Source organism: Chrysochloris asiatica, unplaced genomic scaffold (genome assembly GCF_000296735.1).
Source record: "Chrysochloris asiatica unplaced genomic scaffold, ChrAsi1.0 scaffold00033, whole genome shotgun sequence".
Lineage (NCBI taxonomy): Eukaryota > Metazoa > Chordata > Mammalia > Afrosoricida > Chrysochloridae > Chrysochloris > Chrysochloris asiatica.
The window spans coordinates 17,129,059-17,144,527 of record NW_006408551.1 but is presented as its reverse complement, the minus strand read 5'-3'; the positions used below and the strand labels follow the sequence as shown (position 1 = coordinate 17,144,527).

Sequence of the window (15,469 nt, the reverse complement as noted above, 5' to 3'; positions counted from 1 at the left end):
ACTAGGTTGGTGGTTCAAGCTCACCACCTGCTCCTTAGAAACCCTATGCAGGGTTGTTATGGGTCGGAATCGACTCAATGGCACTTAACAACAATACTATACATGGCATATACCAAGAGCCAGAATCTTATACTTTTTGGGGAGGAGGTGGGGACACTGTTTCTTCATAATTCCCAAGGACGAAATCAAGAAAACTTCTCATCATACATGGGTAATATGTTAGTGAAACAGGCACTGCAAGGCTTTACTGACTGGTGTCATTGTTTTCTTCATGTTGTGAAGCTGAGTGTAAGAACAGGCATGTATCTCTTGACGTATACCGTCAGAGCTTTCACACGTGACTTAAGAAACACTTTGTCCTACCTAATTGACTGAGAAATGAGTCCCTCTTATTTTGGATGTGGTGAGCAATTTTGGACTAATTTTCTTAAGTTGTCAATGGGATATTCATTGCACATTAGCATCAGGCGTTACTCTTACTGATATTATTGCCATACTAGGAGTGATTTATTATAGAAAATCAAGTGAAACAACCTACCAGAAGCGTGCAGCTGGAGGCTGGAAGCCATGTTCTATCTAATTGGCTACACACCTCAGCCAATTACAAACCAGTGCTGTGTTCCATCAGTTGCTTCCCTCCTGTCTTTCAAGTCACAGAACACTGGTTGTCTCTGTCATGTGCAGTTGTCAGTCAAGCCCTTGCAATATTGATGTTTTCTTTTGAGGTTTTATGATAAGGATTTGTATCTACTCTGTACTGGGCACAGTATTAAGCAATTTATACATTTTTTTCTTATTTCATCTTCAAAGCATCCATGTGGCATCTAATCCTGTTTTATATAGAGGAAAATAAGGCTCTGCTAGGTCACTGGCCCAAAAACACAGAGCTAATAAAAAGCAAAGCAGGGATTCAGACTCATTCTGCCTGACTTAACACAGGCTTTACTGCCTCTCCCCCACTCATCCCGCCACCATCTGATTGATGAACCTTTCCAGATCCTACATCAGAAAAGCAAGAGGCAGCATTTTGTGAGTGAAGTTAATTTGTTGGCTTTCCTTTCTAGTTGTGACGGAATCATTTGCAGAACAAAGGCTAGCTTTACTTTAAATTAAAAAAAAAAAAAAATCATAAAGCAGCCTCTATGACAAGTCCAATAAATCTGTCATTTTCTCCTGAAGTCTTAAATGTATTTAGAAGAGAAAATGGTTCCTGCTTTTTGCCAACTTTGCAATAAAAACTACTCACAGTTCTACTTCCAATCAAACAACTTGTTTTAGTTGCCATGTATTGTTGCAATTAAAATGGAATGATTGGATTTTGCATGTGTGTGCATGTGTGTGAGAGTGTTTCTCCAGCATAATTTGGAAACTTAATGAGCCTCTTTGAGCTATCTGCCTTGACTAACAGTAAATTCCAAGAATGGCTGGATATTATAGAATGTTATTAGGATATTTTGTTAATGCATATTTGTTGTTGTTAAGTGTCATCGAGTTGGTTCCAACTCATAGCGACCCTGTATAGGGTTTCTGAGAATCAGCTGGTGAGTTTGAACCACCAACCTTGTGGCTCCTACTGACCTGACAGTCCAGCAGATTAACCCACAGAGCCACACCAGGACTCCTGACTCATTTTAATTTAGCTTGGAAATTCTGATTTTACCTATATTCAAATACAGAAAAAGTTATTTAAGCCAAGTATAGAGAATTTAATTTTCTCTTTAATGTGAGAAATATTTGAGAGGAAAAGGACCTATGTTCCCTGTAAGAATAAGTTTCTGGTAGTAAGGTATGATTAATGACTTTAAAACTTTAAAACTGGAGGTGGTTGTGTGCCACCAAGTCTGTTCCGACTCCTACTGACCCTGTATAGGGTTTCTGAGGCTATAATTCTTTACAGGAGCAGAAAACTTCATCTTTCTTCCGAAGACCAACTGGTAGATTTGAACTACTGACCTTACAGTTACCAGTTCAACTTGTAAACCACTGTACTACTAGGACCCCTCCCTCCCAATTTTGTTGTTGTTAAGTGAAGTGGAGTTCTTTCTGACTCATAGTAACCCTATATAGGTTTTCCAAGGAGCATTTGGAGGGTTTGAACTACAAACCTTGTGGCTCACAGTCCAGTGCTGATCTTCCAGTACCACATCAGGAGTCCTACCCAATACTCCATTTTTTAATGAATGTTAAGATTTTGCAAAAGGCAAAATTGCACAGAAAGAAAAATAGTAGAAAAGTAGACAACAGCAACCAAATTTGGAAATTACAAAGAAGGTGGAGAATGATGAGTTTATCTTTAAAAGCTGATGGGAAAGCTGTGAATGAGTCTGATGTATACCCTAAACTCCTAAAAGTCTCAGGAACTGGTAAAACTGGGAACTTGGAGATGAAAACGATGGTAGAGCTAAGGCAGGAAGATTGGTGGAAAGACTGTTAAGAATTAGGTCCTAAGATGCCATCCGTATGCAGCACAGTCAACTACCCCTACCCAACTCAGAGAGTAGACACCTAGAATTTTATTCCTGAGAAAGCTTGAAATGGAGGGTCTCTGGACTAGAAGAATACAGCTGAGTCCAGAAGTAGTCTTCTAAAAGTAGAGATTAAGTGAAAGTTCATAGGCTGAATGCTGAACCTGCCAGCTGTCTTTCCCCAGAAAATTCATAGAAGCCAGGAAGCTAGGCTTAATATGCTCCCAACAGAATACAGAATCAGGCCCATGTTTCCCAAAGAAACAACCTGATCTGAACTAGACATTGAAGCCCACAGCCCACCGGCCCCACTCCAGTGAATCAAGCTATGAAGTATCTTTGTTGGGTCACAATTTTATATATGAGCATACAGAAGGAACAACAAAAATAAAAGATTCCTGAAGAAATAATCTAGAATTTAAGACTATAACCAAAACTAAGAAGGATAAAACAGGAAATGACAAATGAAGGAAGAAAATTTCAAAAATAAAAATGCTACCATTAACATCCTAAAAAGAACACAAAAGGCAAGTTTAAATGATGCTACACAAAGAAAAGCCGTAGTGAAACAAAGAGCTCTTGATATTAAGAATATGGCAGAAATGATGTGAAGAATATTGAAATGGCAAATGTTTTCTGTTTGCCACAAAAAAAATTTTAATTGCAGAAATGGAGAAACTCGGTCAGAATATTAAAAAGTTAAGTTAATATAAAATTCCAGAAATTAAACAGTACAGACAAATGGGAAATGAAAAATAGATACAATTATAATGATGAATCCAAATAATACAATAACCAAACAACAGGTGTTATAGAATGAGGAGAAAAAAGCATCAAAGAAATAATAATCATAAGATTTCCCAGAATTCACAGATAGGAATTTCTAAATTGGTGGAATGCACGATCAATGAAAATTTTCTTGCACGAAAGCATGTTATCATGAAATCAACACAGTGGGACAAAGAGGCAGTCCTACTGGTTTTTAGAGGGGGTTGGAGGAATGTTTTCATCCAATGTATAAGAATAATATAAACAATAATCAATCTTCAGAATGGTATCAGATTTTCCAACAACCACACTGGAAGCTAGACAACAATGGATAAATGTCCTAACCCAGAATTCTTTATCCAGACACATTATCAATTAAATGTCAAGGTAGCAAAACACACTTGGAGCTAAGAAAGGTCTCTGAAAGCATTCTTTTTATGCATACTTCCTCAGAAAGCTACTAGAGAATGTGCACTATGACAAGTGAGAAGCGACTCCGAAGGAGGAAGAGCTGGGATTCAGGATGCAGGGGTGCCCAGGAGGCAAGTGAAGAAAGCCTCTGAGATAATAATGGGGTTTCCCAAAATCTATGCCACAAGCCTAGAAAGCAACCAGTCCAGACAGTGGGAAGGCTCTGATAGGATTCTGAGCAGGCTTTAGCAAATTGACAGGCTTACACAGTATGGGAGGCCTGAGGAGTTGATTTAGTGATTGTTATTGTTAAGTGCCTTGGAGTCGGTTTCGACTCAGAGACTCTGTGTAGGGTTTCCAAGGAGCGACTTGTGAGTGAACCGCTGACCTTGTGGTTCAAAGTGACCTAGAAACAACAACAAAAATCAAAAATCCAAACCATAAATAACTGTGAGGTAAATGGATTGTGCAGAGAAGAAACAGCAATAATCATAATCTACAGCATGACTTGTCTGCAAACATGACTGTTTAGAAAGCAGTAATAAATAACACCAAATATTGAGCTCCTGAAATGGCAAACTACTGAGACAAAAAAATGTAGGGCGGGGGTGTATAGGTGTAGCGCATAGACTAGGTTCTCTAGAGAAATAAAACCAGTGAAGCTTCTATATGCATCTACCCACCCACACTGCTATGTAGTCAATTCTGAATCATAGTGACCCTGTATAGGATTTCTGAGGTTGTAAATCATTATGGGACTAGAAAGCCTCATCTTTCTCTTGCAGACTGGCTGGTGGTTTTAAACTGGAGTCCTGATGTGGTGCTGTGGGTTATTGCACTGGACTGCAATATCAATTTGAAGTGTACTGTTGATGGTTCAAGCTTACCAGCCTCTCCTCGGAAAGCCTATTCAGGGTCGCTATGGATCAGAAGTGACTTGAAAGCACTTAACAACAACAACCTTATAGTTAGCTGTCCAATGCTTATCCTACAGTGCCACCTGGGCTTCTTATATATGTCTAGAGAGAGAGAGAAAGAGACAGACATTTGTCTCAAGGAAATGGCTCACACAATTGTAGAGGCTGACAAGTTCCAAGTCCATGGATCGGAGGTCAAACTGGAGGCTTCTCCTGACTCAGAAAGCTGCAGGAACTGATGAACCCAAGATCAGCAGATCAGATGGCAGTCTGCTGGCTATTGAGGTGAATGAACCCAAGGTCAGCAGGTTAGCTGGCATCTCTCAGGATCAGCCAGCCATACAACAGGCTGCTGTCTCATGTTCAATGACCTGGAAGTTAGATAACAATCCAGATGCTGGATCCAGAAACAGCAACAAGCAAGCAGAGTATTACAGGCCACACCCCCGACGAAACTCACTTTCAATTGATTGGTTGCTCATAGCATATCCCATCGTGAATGCTATTACATAACTATATCTTAACTGCGAAACTGCTGAGGATCATGGCCCAGCCAAGTTGGCACAACCGTCACCATCACAATGTGTAAGAGAATTCAATTCTCATTTTCCATAACAGAAAGTAAATAATGAATGAAACTAAAAATAGTTAAGGAATAATTGTTATATTATTAAATGCTATGGAGGTAATGCCAAAAGAGTAGAAAGTAATTGCATCTGGGAAGTAGAAAGTCTTGTAGGACTTTCAACTCTTCAAATTGTAGACATGTATAATTTTGGAAATTTTAGGTGTTTCCAGCCAATGCCAAGCAATAGATGTCACCTAAAACACTGGCACAAGCATCACAAAACCCAGGCAAGAACAAGCCTACCATCAGATATGGAAATATGAGCTGGGAGACCACACTAAGATTGATCCCAGCCACATACACACACTTTCTGTGAAAGAAGGCCGTAAGGCTGAATACAGGGAACTTATCCTGGGGCTGAGTGCTAGATACCTGGGAAAAACAGGAACATCAGTGATATCTACAAGGCATCCAGTAACGAGTTGGTCGCACCAAAAGCCTGGTGAAGAACTGCGTTGTCTTTGTTGATAGCACTCCATTCCAGCAGTGGTACAAGTCCCACTATGCACTAGCCTTAGGAACAAGAAGAGGGCCAAACTGACTCCTGGGGAGGAAGGGATTTTAAACAAAAAGCTAATGGAGAAAATTCAGGAAGAAGTATGATGACAGGAAAAGGATGGCCAATCTCGGTAGTTTTCTGGCGGAACAGTTCCATCAGGGTAAGCTTCTTCCATGTGTCATCTTAAGGCTAAGAACCCACCTCCCTCCCATCACAGCTCATGTATTAAAGGTGTTCATTCTCTTAAAAAAGAAGTGTGTGAGATAGGGAGACTTTAAAAAGGCAGGGCTGGTGAAATCTCATGAGGTCATTAGGCATAAAATAGTTTTTTTCTGTGAAGGAATTTTAACTTGTAAGTTCACAAAAACATGACATATGTGGATCCTGGTGCGGCACGATAGAATACACACTGTACTGCTAACCTAAGGGTCGACAGTTCAAATTCACCAGTCACTCTTTGGAAACCCTATACAGAGTCACTATGAGTTGGAATTACTTGATAACGCTTAACAACAATGAGGATTTGGGAGGAGGGAAACAGGGGTACACCAGACAGGAATGTGGCAGAGAAATGGTACAACCAGAACAAGAATGAATAAGAGTAATGACAGATTATGAAAACTGTTCCCAATATCACCAAAGTAATTTGTGCAGAAATTGTTACATGGGAACTTAATCTGCCATGTAAATGCTCACCTTAAATACTATAAAATATTAAATTAAAAAAACAAAACAAAAATGAGGCTAGCCCATAAAACCCAAGTTACTGCCATGGAGTTGATCGTGATTCATCATAGTGATCCTGTGTAGGATTTCTGAGGCTATCCATCTTTATGGGAACAGAAAGTCTCCTCTCCTGCGGAGTGACTGGTGGACTTGATCTATTGATCTGGTGGCTAGCAGCTCAAGTTACTGCCATGGAGTTGATCGTGATTCATCATAGTGATCCTGTGTAGGATTTCTGAGGCTATCCATCTTTATGGGAACAGAAAGTCTCCTCTCCTGCGGAGTGACTGGTGGACTTGAACTATTGATCTGGTGGCTAGCAGCTCAACGCATAACCCACTCTTAAAGTATGTGTTCATAAAGAAGCACATGTGGTATTATATCAAAAAACAACATTTGGATCATTTAATTTCAATAAAAACTCATCTCTTTTGTTTTTTAAAAAATTATAACTTAGAAAGGAAAGGCAACAAAATGCTAAATTCTGAAAAAGAAAATGAGAACAAAACTAAAACAACCGCTCTTCTCTCTCTGGCAGAGGTCACCTTCCTCTTCCTTACCCTGAATAAAAGTCTCTAGACGGGCACAAAAAACAACCAATAACAATTTGAAATCTCAACTTAACTGTCCAAACATATAGGACTAAAAGCCTGACAATTGAGAGACCAATAATGTCAAATTCCATGGGACATGATGTTCATTATGTTGGAAATATTGCCTTTCCCCCCACTCATATGTCACTTCAAGAAATAAAATAATTTTCATTTAAATTCTTCATGTCTATCTTCCATGTGTGGGCCTTTGTTGTTTCTAGAACCACAGTGTTTACATCACCTACAGACTTCCCCAGATCCCATCGCTGTCCTGTCTGTCTCCATGGAAGGCCAAATCACTGAAAACTGTATTCCATTATATGTATATGCCACATTTCGTCTATCTGTTTCACTCTCTAAACTTTTAGGAGCAACTAGATATTGGTATGAAATCTTGTTAATGTCTTTGTTACAGGTTGCTGTTGAGTTAGTTACAAGCCATGGTAGTCCCATGTATAACAGAACAAAACAATGCCTCGTCTTGTCCTAGCCCTCCCTCTTCATGATCATTTGTTCGCCTGGAATACATTATTGTGACCACTGGGTATTTTTAGTGCCTTCCAACCAAGAGGACCTATCTTTCAGTATGAATATCAGGCAACATTCACAGGGTTTTCATTGGCCAATTTTAGGAAGTAGATTGCTCCCTTTCTTCTGAGTCGGCCTTAGTCTGAAAACTCCACTGAAACCTGTCCACTGTGACTGATCCTGCTTTTTGATTCACCCTGAAATACTAGGGTAAGTCAAAAAGTGTGGGTTTATTGTGGACGATAATGTTTAAACATGTCTCTATAATCAGTGGACGACTGCGGACAAGTTCTCTTAGTAATACGCTTGTCTTAGTCTCGTTAGGGTGCCTTCAAGAAAGAAAGGCACATTAAAGACATTGGCTTCCAAGGAGATATGTGCTGGGCCAGTTACATTCAAGGCAGAGAGGTCAGCTCAGAAGGTTTTGGTGACTCTTGTTTTGGGATCATCTTGATTGATTTTCTCAATAAGCTCACAGAGGCTTATTATAAAGAGGCTTTAAGAAATTTTAGTAACTGCATTGATGAGAAAAAGGTCAGGGAAGTTGCACCGTGGAATTTTGGTTCCATCACAATTCATCTGCTGATTCTTCGAGGTGTTGTTAAGTGCCCTGTATAGGGTCTCTGAGGAGCAGCTGCTGGGTTTGAACCACTGACCTCTCGGTTCAAACTGACCTTTTGGTCCAGTGCTTTATCTTGCAATGCCACACCATAAGTCCATACGGGGAAGGGTTAGAGAGATGGAAACACCACCTTCACACTTGTTTAGACATAGATGGAAATAATGTCTAAGTCTAAAAACATAGCATTACTTTTTTTTTTTTCAGGTAAACTGGTCATTTATTTGTATTATGACTGTTTTGTGTAACTGGTTAAATAAGCTCAGTTGCATGGAGGTTCACACACATCTTATTTCTTCCACTCGTTCTTGTCGTAGTCCCACTTGGCAGAGAACCCCTGGATCGGGCTGACCTTCATGTCCAGCATCCTCTTGGTCTGCTTGGCCACCCAATCCTCCTCGAAGGTGTGTGGGAGGGGACCGTAGACATAATACTTCTCCCAGATCAGGATCAGTGCCGTGAAGCTGATGAAGAACAGGGCAGACCCCACAACTGTTTTCCACTCGTTGGTGCTTCGATTCATTTCCGCAAAGCTCTCATTGAACTTAATGCGGTACAATTCTATTTTCTCATCGATGGAAAGGGTGTTCCAAGCAGCCTTCACCTTCAAGGCCTTCTGCTGGGCAGAAAGGGTCTTGACGTGAGCCACATCAGGCAAAGGGTAGTCCCGCCGGTCGACATAGACTGAGAGAGCATAGTCTTCGGACTTCACGACACTTCCCTTGCGCTGGCACACACGCGGAGGTGGAAATGGCTTGCTTGCCGATGAGGCTCAACACTCTGGTAGACAACATTCTGCCACCGCAGTCCAGCCGCTATCCCGCCGCTACCGCCCTCTACCAGCATTACATTTTGGTATTTTTGTTTAATGAAGCTTTATATGATTTTGTAGCAATACTTTTTGACAGACCCTCACACTAGTGGCATAGCTTCCGACGTCATAGCAACTTGCAAGCCACCACAGGCTGACAGACATGGAATGGATATGAAATCTACCAACGTTCAAATGTTGGCTACTAATTCAATATTCTCAAAGCATTGCAAGCTAATCAAAGCCTGCTTGGCTTGTACCTGCTTCCCAAGTAATAGAAAATTAAAATGTGGTGCTGGTGTGTATAAGCCACGACTGAGCCCCAGGAGCATGCATTGCCAGAATTCAAGTCTATATGGTAGTTACCAAGTCAGAAGCTTATTCAGAACTGAGTTCTTTCTAGGTCCCATTTCATCAATCCAATAGGCATCCACTCTGATGAGTCTTTTAAGTGTCAGCTATGTAACTGATTAAGGGAGACAGAGTAGAACCTAGTAAATGAGGAATGGCTGTCACACATGTCCGTTAACCAAATGCAGTTTCAAACTGCTCTGAAAAGCTCCGAGTTTTCTAGGAGTTCACTGTGCTATTTTTCTCTATTACAAAGATGACAAGGGTAAATTTGATGTATTCTGTTGCCTCTGCTATGGTCGTTTCACAGACCATTTCAGTGGATTGTAGATATTTTAAAACACCAAAGGAAATATTGAATGTGATGTGGTGGTTACTCCAGTTTAGCAAAATATTGTGTAAATACATTGACAGATGCTGGAAAAGTTCTACTTGCTGATAATAACGAAGTTTTATTTTTGTGCCCTCTATTCAGAACAGTTTACAGTTTTGAAAGAGGACATGAGTGAAAATTATAGATTCTTCTATTTCTTTAGAGGATTTATATTAAAGCATTGAGTACAGGTTTAATTTATGAATTAAATGTAGAAAATAGAATATTTTTCATGCTTTGCTAGCAATTAAAAATATTGATTGAATGTAGTTCCATTAACATTTGCTATAAACCTATGTAGACAGTGGGTGAGGTATCAGTATGTATGTTTGCTTTTCCTTCAGATGTTGGACTGAAATATTAAACCATCTGTTCTTGTGCATAATAAGCATTTTCTTGGGATTCAGGTGGGATTATGAGATATGATATGATTCTGTGGTTATTATGGGATAATCAGATTGTTTATAATAAAATCTTACTTTAGAAGCCTTTTAATGATCTTTAAAAGGAAACAACTCCAGGCTTCAGGTTGGCAAAAACATCTCAGAGGCAAATTGTGCTTTATAAACGTTGGTCTGGTTAAGTATCAAATGCCTAACGTAAACTCAGAGGCAAATGTGCTTTATAAATGTTCGTTTGGTTAAGTATCAAATGCCTAACGTGAATGTAAACTTTCTAGGGCAAGATGATACTTTTATGGCTTTCTGGACTATAATTCATTTTCACAGTTACTTCTAAGTAGATTCTTTTTTCTAATTACTCTTTATTCTCCTTAAATGGAATGATTTCTAAGAAAAGTTAAAAAGTCCAAAACTGACCACTATCCAGGATAATAGGTTTATCTGTAAAGTCAATGAAAGTTACATGTGCATGTTTAGAATATGAGCATGTATTAAAATAGAATTAAGTAGAAACATAATGTTTACTTTTTCAATAAAATTAAATGGTCATATTCAAGAACATTTCAGAGCTTTCTAGGTATGGATTTATGTGCAGAATTTACAGATTTATAGTCTATCTAGCAAAAAATTTTCATCTGGAAATAAAACAACAACCCTAAACCAGTAATTCACATCCATTTTGTACTTGGTACACTTGAGTAGTGTGGCACATTCCTAGAAACAGTGGTATCTCATCACTGAAAATAGTGGAGGAAAGAGTGGGAGAAAAAATTGAGTATCAACACCTAATTGATTTTAATATGTCCCTATAAGGTTGCCCAGCTTTTACTTCCCCTCTTGAGACTCATTGATTAAAATAAATTTATATGGACAGTTCTTGTCATTATGTGTTCTCCGACTGCAAATTTTAAATGACTTTGCTTTATTTTTTATCAACATTTTAACGTAAACATAATTTTAGGTAAAGAGGATATAATATGTCCAGTTTTAAATTCATCTGATGATCATCTTTGCTTTAGATGCAAACTAAACTTGCATTAACAGTTGTTGTAAAATAAGGAGATAAACACTAGCAATTGATCAATGTATAAATATATCACTATTTCTGTCTTCATTATTACAGCACCATCCAGTAGAAAACCAGGGGACCCTCTTGTCATTTCCGATATCAAGAAAGGCAGTGTGGCGCACAGGTAAGGAAAATTAATTGTCTGGCCAAAATAACAATGATCCCTACCACGCCCAAGGCATACCTTATTAATGGATCACTGGATTCTGGATCTCATGATAAAGACAGCCACAATTAATCAGTAAGACTTGACATTCCTTTTAACAATGGATGGAGCTCTGATAGCGTAGTGGTTAAGAATCAGGCTGCGAACCTTAAGGTCAGCAGTTCGAAACTACCAGCTGCTCCGCGGGAGAAAGATGAGGCTTTCTGCTCCCATAAAGATTTACAGCCTCGGAAACCCTGTACAGGGTCACTATGAGTCTGAACCAACTCCACGGCACATAACAACAACAAAGCTAAGATACTTTCCCTCATGTCAGTTTATTTCTGTATCCAGTACAGACAACATTCAACTGATAGTGGTTATTAGGGTCTTTTTTGAGGCGGGCACAAATTATCCTTTAATGATAATCTTCCATCCTTCATTTTCCAGCTTACAAAAAATGAAATTGTTCCTAATTATGAGATGTGCCCCACATGGAGACAATAGCCTATGGAAGGGTTTTGGTTTATGTTGGATATGCCATTATGGCCTTTGACCTCCAACAAGTCTGTCTGTCTTATTAAAATAGGCTAAAAGACACTAACTTCTTACCACCACTTTCCAAATCCCATCACAATCAGGAGTTGTCAAATGTTTTTTATTTCACAGATCAAAAATGTTTTTGAATGATGAGGAATACTTTATGACATCATTAACTTTCTTTTTTATTTTTCAAATAAGCACATTATTTTTAAAAAACATCCTATCTATGATCGTAATCATTTCATTAAAGAAATAATATTTTGACATTCCAAAAGAGGAAAGGACATTGTGTGAGTCAAAGTATAGGTCAAGTACTAGGACAAAGAGACTCATAAGCACAGTGGTTCAAACAAGACAGAAGTTTTTTCTCATACAAGAGTTGGGAGTTTGGCAGGCAATCCAGGACTAGGGAGCATGGCCATCTAAACTAACTGACTCTGGTCATTGTAATTTTCTAGCCAGAGGGAATGTGAACAGGGGATAGACAAGGAAGGAGAGTCCAGAGAAAGGGGTGACCCAGAATTTGCATATCACTTTCCAATCCCAGTGCCAAGGTTAGTGTCCTGTTCACAACTATGAGCCCACATGTGTATGAACCCACAACTATGAGCCCAGCTCAAGCTAGGGAGGGTCTATTACTAAAAGAAGGAAGAAGAAGGGATTTTAAGAAACAATTAGCAGTCTCAGTCACAGACAACAGGCGTCCTGGTGTGGCGATGTGGGTTAATGCACTGGACTGCAGGGTCAGTTTGAACTGCAAGATCGGCGGTTCAAGCTCACCAGCTGTTCTTTGGAAACCCTATACAGGGTCGCTAAGAGTCAGAACCGATTCAAAGGACTTAACAACAAACAATATCACAGACAGACGACATTTATAAAGGGTGTTGTTGTTGTGAAGTGCCGGGGAGTCTATTATGACTCATAGCGACTTTGTATAGGGTTTCCAAGGTGGTGGGTTTGAACTACCAACTTTGCGGTTAACTATCCAGGGCTTGGAGTCCTGGTGTGGTGCTGTGGGCTAGTGTGTCAGACTGCAAAGTCATTTGAACTGCAAGGTCAGTTCAGAGACTCCAAGCCCCCACCAGTAACTCCTTGGAAACCCTATACAGGGTCATTATGGGTCAGAATCTACTCAATGGCACTTAACAACAACAACAAATCCAGGGCTCATCCTACAGTACCACACCAGGACTATGTTAAAAAGTATAGTTCTTCCCAGCACATTACAGTTGTTAACCTTTCCTACAACTATTCGTATTTGTGTATGTTTATACACATATTGTTATGTGCCATCGAGTGTATTTTTGACTCATAGTGACCCTGTGGGATGCAGCAGAACGCTCCCATAGGTTTTTTAAATCACTAGATCTTACTCCCACAGAGCTGCTTGGTGGATTCAAACCACCAACTTTTGGTTAGCAACTGAACACTTAATTGTTGTGCCACCAGGTAAATGCACAAACAAATATGCACACTCTATTCTCATTATTTTTCTCTTTTCATGGTGGACCCTGAATATTTTCCACAGACCTGCGTGATCAGTATCAGAGTCTCAAAGTCTACTCTCAGGAGTCACTTGTAGCCACGGGTGAAGGTAGAAGTGGCAGAGACTCCAAGCCCCCATGCTGTACCATCTCCATCCCACCTTGCCTCCCTCACTCCCCCAGCCCTCTTCTAGTGTCTGACTGCCAAGGCTCACAAGTGGAGCAATAGTGTGGAGGAGCAAAAAGACTCCCACCTTCCAAGGAACATTGGGTTTCCTGAGGGACGGTTATATGAGTGCCCCAATTGAATTGAAGAAAAGATAAGACAAATGTTTTTAATGCTCTTCAATTTAATGTCACAACAGTCATGCAAAATAAGACTGGAGAAAGAGGTAACAGGTTGCCTGTAAAATACAATTTAAAAGCTATTGAAGAACCTCTTCCCCTGTAAAGACCCAGAATGCTGCAGTATCCTTCATACTTCTTTAAATGGCCTAGGTGCTCATTTATTAGTCTTGTGTGGCTATGCATTTACAAACAGAACCGGAACTCTGGAACTTGGGGATAAACTACTTGCAATCGATAACATCCGGCTGGACAACTGTTCCATGGAAGATGCAGTTCAGATCCTCCAGCAGTGTGAAGACCTGGTGAAACTCAAAATCCGCAAAGATGAGGATAATTCAGGTATTCAGACATTCTTAGTTAAAGCTTATCCTTTTAACTACCCATCTGTCACAAAAGATAATACATCTTGAGGTTTTTACATGCAGCAGCTGGTTAGTGACATATTGCAGAAATGTTTCACATAATTAAAAGGGTCTTCATAGTGTGTGTTCAGAGTGTAGTGTGAATTTTAAATCATGTAATTAAGGTCTTTTCATTATATAAGCATTGTTATAACTAAATTAATTTTTTTCTCATTATGAGAACTAAATCTTCATGTAATCCTACCCTAATATAATGGAACTAGTAATTTTCTAGTCTTTGTTGATATTTCTACTGGGGATAAAGCACTGGACTGGAAGGTCAATTTGAACCACAAGATGGGTGGTTCAAACTCACCAGCTACACCTTGGAAACCCTATACAAGGTTGATGTGAGTTGGAACCAACTCGATGGCACTTAATAACAAGCACAACAATGATGGCTGTAGTAAATGCTACATTTTCTACTTAACTTTATATTATAAACACTTCACCATCTTTTAAAACCTTAATGTGTGTGTATATATATATATATTTGAGTTTGTTTTGTTTTTTGTTTGTTGAGTACCGTCGAGTAGGTTCTGACTCATAGTGAACCTATACTTCCTATCATTTATTTACTAGTTTTCTCTTCTTAGTCACATTGCTATCATTCTCATAAAAATTAGTGTAGCTAGTATTACCATGGATATCTTTATGCATCCTAAAAGCAGGATTGTTGAATCAGAATAAAAAAGAATTTTTAAATTTGTCTTGTGCCATATTACTTTCTAACTGTGCTGTTTCAACTTGTACTGCCTTCAGTAGCACTGTATCTCTGGCCTCAGAATCACCTGAAGAGCTTGGTAAAACCCAGATCTTGGGCATTACTGCAAAGGGAAGCTGAAATTCTGCATTTTGGATTGGCCAAGTGGCAGCATCATTGATGGACTCAAGCGTGGCAACAGTAGTGAGGTTGGCCTAGGATCAGGCAGTGTTTAGTTCTGCTGTGCATAAGGTTGCTGTGGGTCCGTACCCATACCGACTTGATGACCCCTAACAACAACAACCACCACCCTCTGGGTGCTACTAATGTTGTGGTCTAAGGACCATACTTAATGGGAGCCCTTTTTATATGCATGTGATAAGTGCTTATCCTAAGGGCTCCTTTAAATACTGATGACTAACTGAAAAATGCCTATGCATTGAGCAAAGTTAGGTAATGTGGCGAATCATAGAAAGTGATACATATCTATAGTATCAACATTAAATTTAAAAGTTTGCTAACCTTAGGATTGAAACTAAAGTCTTCACTATAACCATGGTTCAGTTAATTACAGTTAAGGAGTTGAGGTGGGTTTTTTTTCACCCCTAAACCATACCCTTAATATGTAGATAGTGATTTCCAGTTTGATTTTTTTAATTTATTTAATGCACTGGTAATTTAAAGAA

The 15,469-nt window shown here is 39.3% G+C and overlaps 1 protein-coding gene and 1 pseudogene across 2 annotated transcripts in view; one reads left to right on the top strand and one right to left on the bottom strand.

The window, feature by feature from the left end:
• The window catches only part of GRIP1 (glutamate receptor interacting protein 1), a 383,565-nt gene that overhangs the window by 286,832 nt on the left and 81,264 nt on the right, over window positions 1-15,469 (top strand). For both annotated transcript variants that reach the window (XM_006859529.1, XM_006859528.1), the window contains exons 14-15: window positions 11,214-11,283; window positions 13,873-14,018. In XM_006859529.1, the coding sequence (XP_006859591.1) occupies window positions 11,214-11,283; window positions 13,873-14,018 (216 nt within the window). The remainder of the gene's footprint in view (window positions 1-11,213; window positions 11,284-13,872; window positions 14,019-15,469) is intronic.
• Window positions 8,444-8,948, bottom strand: LOC102826590 (annotated as a pseudogene).